Below are 10949 nucleotides of genomic sequence, written 5' to 3' on the forward strand. Positions count from 1 at the left end.
ATCTAAGAGCTTGTGCTCGTACTTCTTTGACCGTCTCTGCACCGAGGTTCATAACCTTAAGAGTATCCCATACCTCTTTAGCTGATTTCTTTACCCCCAACTGTAATAGGGTGTCTTCGGTGATCCCTTGAGAGATTGCTACTAATGCAATCCGATCTGAACGAGGATCAACTGGAACTTCCGACTCAACGACATCCCATACACCTTGAGCTTGCATATAGACTTGCATCTTGATTGCCCAAGCCGCATAATTTGTCTTTGTTAGGAGCAGATACTGTAGAGAGACACCCCCTTCTCTTACGGGCGCTCTCACTATCGTTTCTGCCGTCTGACTCGTTTCTGCCGTCTGATCACCATTGCCGCCATTACCACTATGGACGGCACTCGATGATGATGATTTGTGTCGAGGCATGTATTTGGGCATAAACAAGGTCCCGAGCTCTGATACCAAGTGTAGGCTGAGAGGTTGATCTCCTATAACCTCTTAATCTGATCTCCCGATAGCAAGTGAACACAGGAGCCGAGCTCCGACCTCCTGTGACTCTGCAGTAAATCTTGCCGTGCTTCGACCTGCTGTAATTCTGCAGCAGACCTTGCCGAGCTTCGACCTGCTGTAATTCTGCAGTAGACCTTGCCGAGCTCCCACCTGCTGTAATTCTACATCAAACCTTGCCGAGCTCTGACCTTCGACCTCCTGTAATTCTGCAAACGATCAGCTTTAACGAGTGTGTGCACTCCTTGTGCACTCCTCTTTCTTACGAGCACAGTAACCGGACTGCCGACCTCCTCCTTCTCTCTCAAACCAAACTTTCATGAATGTGAATATTACTATATGCAGAATGTAAACTCTCTTTTTGAAAAATTAGCCGATCAATTTGTTTCGGCTTTTCATTCTTATTTATACTAAATCAAATCAACCATTACAAACGGAAAACGAAATTTACTCTGACCCTAAAGCCACATCGCGCAAGATTCGGGTTACAGAATACGTGGGCAATAGACTCTTAACAAATTAAAACATGCAGAACACGTGGGTACGTGTTTTATTAATAAAACAGAAAACAGTGCGCATGAGTACGTGCTTAACAGAAAATGGTATGAACAGGCTTACTTTCATCAGCCAAGAATGACGGTAAAGACGAGAAAGAAGCCAAGAATGACGGTAAGGACGAGAAAGAAGCCAAGAATGACGGTAAGGACTAGAAAGAAGTCGAGAATGAAGGTAAGGACGAGAAAGAAGTCAAGAATGAAGGTAAGGACGAGAAAGAAGCCAAGATCAGTGCCCCTGCCCCTGCACCCAGCGTGAAATAAGCTAAGAACTAGGTTTCCAAATAAGTAAAGCAAGATTCTTATATGTACTGCATTTAGCAAAAAATAAACTAAGAAAAAAAGCTAATAAGTGGATTTTCAAATAAATAAAATATTCATGTTTGCTTAATAAACAATAAGAGTTTTATATTATTAAGATTATATAGTATAAACAACACACGTAAGTTCAGACAAGATAAAAAAAATAGTATAATTAGTATTGAACATTCAAATCTTGTTATCACATTGAATGAAATATTTTCAAGAGGCCAAGAAAGAAGTTAAATATGAGAAGGAAGCCGAGAAGGAAGCCAAGAAAGAAGTTAAGGCCAAAAAGGAAGCATGGAAAGACGTTAAGGCCGAAAAAGAAGACAAGAGTGAAGTTAAGGACGAGTAAGAAGGCAAAAATAAAGCTAAGGATGAGAAAGAAGGCAAAAATGAAGCTAAGGACGAGAAAGAAGCTAAGATCAGTGCCCCTGCCCCCTGCCCCTACACCTGCACCCAGCAAGAAATAAGCTAAGAACTAGATTTCCAAAGAAGTAAAGCAAGATTTTTATATGAACTGCATTTAGCAAAAAATAAACTAAGAAAAAAGCTAATAAGTGGATTTTCAAATAAATAAAATATTCATGTTTGCTTAATAAACAATAAGAGTTTTATATTATTAAGAATTATATAGTATAAAAAACACATGTAGGTTTAGAAAAGATTAAAAAAAATTAGTAAAATTAGTGTCGAACATTCAAATCTTGTTATCACATTGAATGAAATATTTTCAAGTGTTGTAGAATTACAAATTATTAATAATTTCAGTTAAAATTTTAAAAATCAACACCCGTCAAAGTCATGTGAAGAATCAAAAAGTAGAGATTTGATCCTAGTTTAGCTCATCAAATCTCCTTAAATCATGGATCTTAGCTTCCTAATCTTAGTATCAAGAAAAGTATAAAAAGTTCAGAGCTTGGTATCTTTATTCATCAACTCAAAAACAAACAATAAACAAATATCTTCAAAATCCAAAAGAGGATAAAACAAAAAGAAAAAGCAAATTCCAAAGTTGAATTCATAAGATGAAGAATTTTGAGTTTTCCATCTATTATATTTCACTATTGATTATGTTCTCCTTATTTTATGTTTTAAATGCTCAAGAGAAGCAAAGTGCTTCTGGTCCAGCAAGTGCTTATGGCCCAGCAAGTGCTTCTGGTCCGGCGAGTGCTTATGGCCCTACAAGTGCTTTCGGTCCTGCAAGTGCTTCTAGCGAGAAAGAAGAAGAGAAAGAAGTAAAAAAAGAAGCTAAAAAGGAGAAAGAAGATGAGAAAGATGCCGAGAAAGAAGCCAAGAAAGAGAAAGAAGATGAGAAAGAAGGCGAGAAAGAAGCCAAGAAAGAGAAAGAAGATGAGAAAGAAGGCGAGAAAGAAGCCAAGAAAAAAGAGAAGAAAGAGAAAGAAGCCAAGAAAGAAGCCAAGAAAAAAGAGAAGAAAGAGAAAGAAGCCAAGAAAGACGCCAAGAAAGAAGATAAGGACGAGGAAGAAGCCGAGAAGGATGCCAAGAAAGAAGATAAAGATGAGAAAGAGAAAGAAGATGAGAAAGAAGGCGAGAAAGAAGCCAAGAAAAAAGAGAAGAAAGAGAAAGAAGCCAAGAAAGACGCCAAGAAAAAAGATAAGGACGAGAAAGAAGCCAAGAAAGACGCCAAGAAAGAAGATAAGGACGAGGAGGAAGCCGAGAAGGATGCCAAGAAAGAAGATAAGGACGAGGAAGAAGCCGAGAAAGATGCCAAGAAAGAAGCTAAAGATGAGAAAGAAGCCGAGAAGGATGCCAAGAAAGAAGCTAAAGATGAGAAAGAAGCCGAGAAGGAAGCCAAGAAAGAAGTTAAGGCCGAAAAGAAAGCCAAGAATGACGGTAAGGACGAGAAAGAAGCCAAGAATGACGGTAAGGACGAGAAAGAAACCAAGATCAGTGCCCCTGCCCCTGCACCCAGCGTGAAATAAGCTAAGAACTAGGTTTCCAAATAAGTAAAGCAAGATTCTTATATGTACTGCATTTAGCAAAAAATAAACTAAGAAAAAAGCTAATAAGTGGATTTTCAAATAAATAAAATATTCATGTTTGCTTAATAAACAATAAGAGTTTTATATTATTAAGATTATATAGTATAAACAGCACACGTAAGTTCAGACAAGATAAAAAAAAAAGTAGAATTAGTGTTGAACATTCAAATCTTGTTATCACATTGAATGAAATATTTTCAAGAGGTCAAGAAAGAAGTTAAAAATGAGAAGGAAGCCGAAAAGGAAGCCAAGAAAGAAGTTAAGGCCAAAAAGGAAGCTAGAAAGATGTTAAGGCCGAAAAGGAAGACAAGAGTGAAGTTAAGGACGAGTAAGAAGGCAAAAATGAAGCTAAGGACGAGAAAGAAGCTAAGATCAGTGCCCCTGCCCTTGCACCCAGCAAGAAATAAGCTAAGAACTAGATTTCCAAAGAAGTAAAGCAAGATTTTTATATGTACTACATTTAGCAAAAAATAAACTAAGAAAAAAGCTAATAAGTGGATTTTCAAATAAATAAAATATTCATGTTTGCTTAATAAACAATAAGAGTTTTATATTATTAAGAATTATATAGTATAAAAAACACATGTAGGTTTAGAAAAGATTAAAAAAAATTAGTAAAATTAGTGTTGAACATTCAAATCTTGTTATCACATTGAATGAAATATTTCCAAGTGTTGTAGAATTACAAATTGTTGATAATTTTAGTTAAAATTTTAAAAATCAACACCCGTCAAAGTCATGTGAAGAATCAAAAAGTAGAGATTTGATCCTAGTTTAGCTCATCAAATCTCCTTAAATCATGGATCTTAGCTTCCTAATCTTAGTATGAAGAAAAGTATAAAAAGTTTAGAGCTTGGTATGTTTATTCATCAACTCAAAAACAAACAACAAACAAATATCTTCAAAATCCAAAAGAGGATAAAACAAAAAGAAAAAGCAAATTCCAAAGTTGAATTCATAAGATGAAGAATTTTGAGTTTTCCATCTATTATATTTCACTATTGATTATGTTCTCCTTATTTTATGTTTTAAATGCTCAAGAGAAGCAAAGTGCTTCTGGTCCAGCAAGTGCTTATGGCCCAGCAAGTGCTTCTGGTCCGGCGAGTGCTTATGGCCCTACAAGTGCTTTCGGTCCTGCAAGTGCTTCTAGCGAGAAAGAGGAAGAGAAAGAAGTAAAAAAAGAAGCTAAAAAAGAGAAAGAAGATGAGAAAGATGCCGAGAAAGAAGCCAAGAAAGAGAAAGAAGATGAGAAAGAAGGCGAGAAAGAAGCCAAGAAAGAGAAAGAAGATGAGAAAGAAGGCGAGAAAGAAGCCAAGAAAAAAGAGAAGAAAGAGAAAGAAGCCAAGAAAGATGCCAAGAAAAAAGATAAGGACGAGAAAGAAGCCAAGAAAGACGCCAAGAAAGAAGATAAGGACGAGGAAGAAGCTGAGAAGGATGCCAAGAAAGAAGATAAAGATGAGAAAGAAGCCGAGAAGGATGCCAAGAAAGAAGCTAAAGATGACAAAGAAGCCGAGAAGGATGCCAAGAAAGAAGCTAAAGATGACAAAGAAGCCGAGAAGGATGCCAAGAAAGAAGCTAAAGATGAGAAAGAAGCCGAGAAGGAAGCCAAGAAAGAAGTTAAGGCCGAAAAGAAAGCCAAGAATGACGGTAAGGACGAGAAAGAAGCCAAGAATGACGGTAAGGACGAGAAAGAAGCCAAGAATGAAGGTAAGGACGAGAAGAAGGACGAGAAAGAAGCCAAGATCAGTGCCCCTGCCCCTGCACCCAGCGTGAAATAAGCTAAGAACTAGGTTTCCAAATAAGTAAAGCAAGATTCTCATATGTACTGCATTTAGCAAAAAATAAACTAAGAAAAAAGGTAATAAGTGGATTTTCAAATAAATAAAATATTCATGTTTGCTTAATAAATAATAAGAGTTTTATATAGTGTGGAAATATAAATTTCACTAATTCAAAATTTTTTTTAAAAATAGAAAAGATATTAAAAAGTAAAAAAGAAAAATTAACCTATGAATTCAATGTATGATAACAAAAAATAAATTAAAAAAAAAAGAAATTTAAGAGAAAAAATTGTAATTTATAATCCATATTTAAGTACTTGTTAAAAAAATCCCTTCAACGTTTTATTATTTATAATTATACTTCAAATTTAGAACTTTTTAAATTAATTTCATAATAAATTAGCTAGAAAAACTTGTATATATATATATATGAAATAATGAAACTGATAAAAAATATATAGTTTATGACAGTAAAAAAAAAGAGTTTAATTGGTTAATGATATTCAAATTTTATTTAGAATTAATAAATCAAGTAAATCACAATTATAACAAATAATAATTAAATTTAATTAATTATTAAAAATAGATATACCATCATAATATTATATTAGATGTAAATAAAAATAAATATAATTTTTTATTTATTTTGCTTGATAAAAAGATAATATGAGAATTTATTATTATTTAAAGAATTAATGATGAAAAAAAATTATTTTTTCTAGTTTTTTAATTACGTCCTATCTTTTTATGATTTATCAATTAAATCACATATTTTTATATTTGTTTCAATTACACTCTAATTTTAAATTATCTATTAAAAATTAACTGAAATATCTAACGGTTATTCTGTCACGTCAACTAAATTCAAAGTAATAATTGGTTAAAATTTAAAAAGTTAGAGTTTAATTGATAAATTTTTAGAATTTAGAGTACAATTATAAATTTTTTAAAGATTATAATTTTTTTTATTTCTCTTAAAATTAAAATTTATAATTTTAAAAATTAATTTACATTGTTATTATAAATTTCTTAATTTTTTCATTATATCAATTTATTTTAATTTAATTCAAAATTAATTTACATCTTAATTTTTTAGAATCTGTACTAATTATTATTGTAGTTTAAAAAAGTGTTAATTATCATTGTAGCTTAAAAAAGTGTATATCAATTATATATACTAATTATATTTCATAATTTAGATAATGAGTTAATTCAGAATTAAATTAAAATAAATTTGATATACTAAATTATTGATAAAGTTAAAAAAATTTATAATAATATTATAAATTATTTTTTAATATTATCAATTTTAATTTTAAAAGAAATTTTTAAAAAAATTAAAATTATACCTTAAAATTTAAAAATATATTAATTAAATCATGATATTTAAAGTTCTGTAATTAATTACACTTTGAATTTCGCTGATATAACATAGTGATGCGGCAATAAAATATTAAACAACGTGACAATTTTATTAGTTTCTAATAAAAAATTTAATATTAAAATAAACATTAAAATATAAAATTTAATTAGTAAATCATATAAAAATATGATGCGATTTCAGAAATAAAAAAATAATGAATATTTTTTGTCATTTCTTATCTAAAATCTTTAATTTTGTTGGTTTCTATTCAAACCACATAAATCATATGAAAATTTATTTATATAATTAATTATTTTTTTAAATTGAAATTTTAAACTAATCGAATTCTTTTAATAATTTAAAATGATTTTTTTATGAAAAACAATTGAAATATAAAAATGCACTATTTAAAAATTATTTTTTAACAAATTAACTAAAACATTTAAGTTATCTTGGTTTTATAATAAATATCAACAAATAATAAGTGTAAATTTAATTAAACGGTGATATTAAAATATTTAAATAATGTAGAGAAGTATTATCAAACTCTAAAATGTATCATTAATTAAATATTAAATAATTTTAAATGAATTAAATAATAATAAAATATTAGATAATTTTGATAAGGGTATTTAAGTATTAAAATAAATTAATCAAGATAATATAATTAATGTTTAGAAAATACCAAATAAGATAGTTTATTTTTATAAGAATATAACAAAATTTACTATAATATAATTTTTAATATTAATTTAATAGTGATTATAATTTATACCAAAAGTTTATATAATTTTTAAATAAGGTGCGCAGTATTCGGTTTAAATCGAAAAAATTAATCGAATCGAATTAATTTAAAAATTCAGTTCGATTTTTAATTTTAAAAATTTTAATTATTTCGATTCGATTCGATTTTAATCAGAAAAAAATCAAATCGATCCGATTAGTGATAATAATATGTTATTTTCAATAATATAGAGAAATTAAATCATATTAATATTAAAATATTTTAATTAAATTTTAAAATATTAAAAATAAAATATAAAAAATAAAAAATTTATTAAAAGTTAAAACCGAATCGAATCAGATTGATTGGATTCTATTTAATTTCTGATCAAAATTAATTCAATTTGATTTTTATAAATACTAAAATTTTGATTTATTCAGTTCGGTTTGATTTTAAATCGAATCGATCAAATACTCGCCCCTAATTTTTAATTTAAAAATGTAGTAAATTTATCATCCTACTTAATTTTATTAGTTTTATTAATTCATAAAACTCATATATTACTTTATCTCTTTTTATTAATATTTCATTTTTCTATTAATACTATAATAATAAATGATTAAATTTTATTATTCATTAAAATTAATATATTATAGTATATTATATAAAAATAGCAGAAAAGAAAATTGCAAGTATAACGAATAAAAATAACCTATAAAACACATTTAAAAAATCAAAATTTATTATTAGATATATTAGATTTGATAATTACAATTAATTATTTACTTTTATTGGTTGAAAAATAAGAAAAGAATTTATTATTATTTAAAATTATATAATTTAATTAGATTGAATGATTATTTTCTATTTAAATCTAAATTCTATTTTATTAAAAAGTAATTTTATAAATAAAATATATAAATGAGATTTAATATATTTAAATTGCTAATTAGATTGGTTGAAAAAAAATTTTAATATTATTTAAAAATATTTAATTTAATTGAATAGAATTATTTCCTATTTGAATATAAATTTTATTTTTTATGATTTTTTTTATTAAATAAAATATATAGCTTTGTTATTAAAACTTTTACATAAATCAAACTCAATATATATTTATAAGTAACGTATCTTCCTTTTAAAAATTTGAAAAAAAAATATTTCTTCACTATTTATCTTGTTAAAGAAATTTAAATAATATAAAATTAATATAAATAAAACAAATTATATTTTTTAACTTTAACAATTTTATATAATTTTTTTTTAAAATGGAGATTGGAGATTGGAGAAGTAGAATTTAAGACTTCTCAAATGCACTTACCACTAGACTAAATTTATAAGTGCAATAATTTTATATAATTTTTAAAAATTTACATTACTCAATTTGATTTATTTAAACTTTATTTAATAAAAAATTAAAAATATTTTTTTAATACTTTATTACTTTTTTATAAAATAATATTTAAGGTGAAAAATATCTTACAATAAAGTTGAGAAAGATAATAGTAAATAATTCACCAAAAGAGAAAAAAAAGTGATAAGAGTGGATTTTTATTATTTAAATTAATAAAAGTAACGTATTACTATAATTTAATAATTTTGATTCAAAAAAAATATATAATTTAATAATTTAATTAAATGTAAAATTAATATTAATTAAGAATTTTATTTGGTGGGCTGCTAGAGGCATTCTTCCTATCCTGTGCGTCCTGCAATGATGTTGAGAATAGCATTTATAATTTCATAAGTGTCCTTTTGCTAATATTTTCTTCAAGTATCTTTTTACCTAAAAATATTAGAAGTTGACTGAGATTAATCTTTATTTGCTAAGGTTTAAATATAATAATTATTTAATAATACATTGTAACATAAGATTATTAATATCTTATTTAACATGAATATGAATTAACAAGATTCAAATATTCACTTGGAGTAGTAGGAATAATAGGATCTGAAAGGAAAGTCTCAACTGAGCAGAAGAACGTACTATAGTCTACAGATTTGGAACTTAAAGCTTCTGAAGGAATAGCAAGAGGGTCACCCTGAGGATACATCAATTGTGGATCCTTCCATAGTTCAGGGTTGGTTGTTTTGTAGCTAGAAGAGTGAAATGTAATATTAGTGGAGGTCAGGAGCCAGCAGTTATTAGAAATGACTTGGGAGGTTGCTATGCAGGTTTTCATGTTTTTTATAGGGGGCTTTTTCCTCCTCGTTTGGCAGAGACTATTGCTTTAAAGGAGATTCTTTCTTAGCTTAAATAGAATAATATGCAAAATGTTGATGCTGATATGGATGCCAAAATGATTGTTGATACTTTTCATTTTAAAGGGATGACTAGCCTAAATTTATCTAGATTATCAGTGATTATACAGCTCTTTTTTTATTGAGGATTTAGTTGAAATTTATTTTAAATTTAGCAATAGCTACTCATAGATTATTTAGAGTAGTTATATATTATAATAATATATATAAATGAGAAAAGTGGAGGAGAATAATAGATTTACCTAAAATACTCTAATAACTTAATAAAATTACAATAAAAACACTAAACTAATTAATTGGTTATTAAAATTAATTTATTTTAAATTAGAATAAAAACTATCAAATTTTAAAAATCTTATTACATTAAAGACTATAGAATGATTTCAAGTAATAAAATAATCAATTAATTTATTTTAAATTAGGATCTAAAAATCTTATTACATTAAACCACTATAGAATGGTTTCAAGTAATAAAATGTGAGTAAAGCATTGTCTCCAAAGGAATCGAAAATTAAGTATTAAAATATATATAAATTTAATTATTATTTAAATTAGGATGATTGTAAAATTTGAAATAAAATTAAATAATAAAATTAAATATTCAACAAAACATAGTTTGTCAAATAATTAATATTAATTATTAAAATATCTTACTTTTATTTGGATTTAATTCAAATAATTAATAATTCAATTTTAATTAGTAAATTTAGGTAGATAATCATAAGATAATTGAATCTCCTCAAGTGAAACTAAATTAATTAACTAAAAATTATCACCTATCTTCCAATAATTTAATAATTTTTTAAATAATTTCATAAATGCTATGATGATTATTTTTTTTAAAATTCCACAGGTCAAATATTTATTCTTAATCTTATTCTTTATGTGATATTCAATTTTCTATTTGATTTTAAACGTTCATCCAATATTAATATAGGATAAAATCACTCGAGCGTTACTTGAAAGAACTAATATCAAGAATTGAATAATAGATATATAAAAAAAATAAATCAAATAAATTAAAGATGATCAATAATCCAATATACATTAAATTAACTCCCTAGCAAATGCTTTAGTAACTCATATAAAAAATTTAAAAATAAACTCAATTGAGAAATTATTCAAAATCATCCTATAGTAATTAGTAACTCATGATAAAAAATTTAAAAATAAACTCAATTGAAAAATTATTCAAAATTATTTTATAATAATTATAATAATAAATTAAAAGAATATGAAACCGTAATAAAAAATTTTAAAATAAATTCAAATGAGAAATTATCTAAAATTATCCTAGAATAATTATAATAAGAGAAAAAGAAAAACTCTATATGTGTGGATTTTTCTTTATAAATCTTTCCATTCACCTTCCTTGAATCTTAGTAATTTTTGCTTGAGTAAAAAGTTTTTGAATCTCCAAAATATAATATATTTATACGTATTAAAACTCCTAATATGTTTCG

General features: G+C 26.6%; 1 protein-coding gene across 1 annotated transcript; it reads left to right on the plus strand.

The window, feature by feature from the left end:
• Positions 1-1558: 1558 nt before the first annotated feature.
• Positions 1559-5134, plus strand: LOC110630069 (cylicin-2-like). The gene is made up of 5 exons (XM_043949774.1): positions 1559-1685; positions 2458-2588; positions 2931-3237; positions 4398-4528; positions 4685-5134. The coding sequence occupies exons 1-5, from the start codon at positions 1559-1561 to the stop codon at positions 5132-5134; spliced, it is 1146 nt and encodes a 381-aa protein (XP_043805709.1).
• Positions 5135-10949: the final 5815 nt, after the last annotated feature.

The sequence above is a fragment of the Manihot esculenta genome, chromosome 13 (genome assembly GCF_001659605.2).
Source record: "Manihot esculenta cultivar AM560-2 chromosome 13, M.esculenta_v8, whole genome shotgun sequence".
In the NCBI taxonomy this organism is placed as follows: domain Eukaryota; kingdom Viridiplantae; phylum Streptophyta; class Magnoliopsida; order Malpighiales; family Euphorbiaceae; genus Manihot; species Manihot esculenta.

Excerpts from the sequence above, each read along its gene's own strand:
- LOC110630069 (XM_043949774.1), top strand. The coding sequence starts at position 1,559 with ATGAAATATTTTCAAGAGGCCAAGAAAGAAGTTAAATATGAGAAGGAA. Across the intron at positions 1,686-2,457 it reads GGCCGAAAAAGAAGACAAGA|AGAAGCAAAGTGCTTCTGGT; the intron begins GTGAAGTTAAGG and ends TAAATGCTCAAG. Across the intron at positions 2,589-2,930 it reads AGAAAGAAGAAGAGAAAGAA|AAAGAGAAAGAAGCCAAGAA; the intron begins GTAAAAAAAGAA and ends AAAAAAGAGAAG.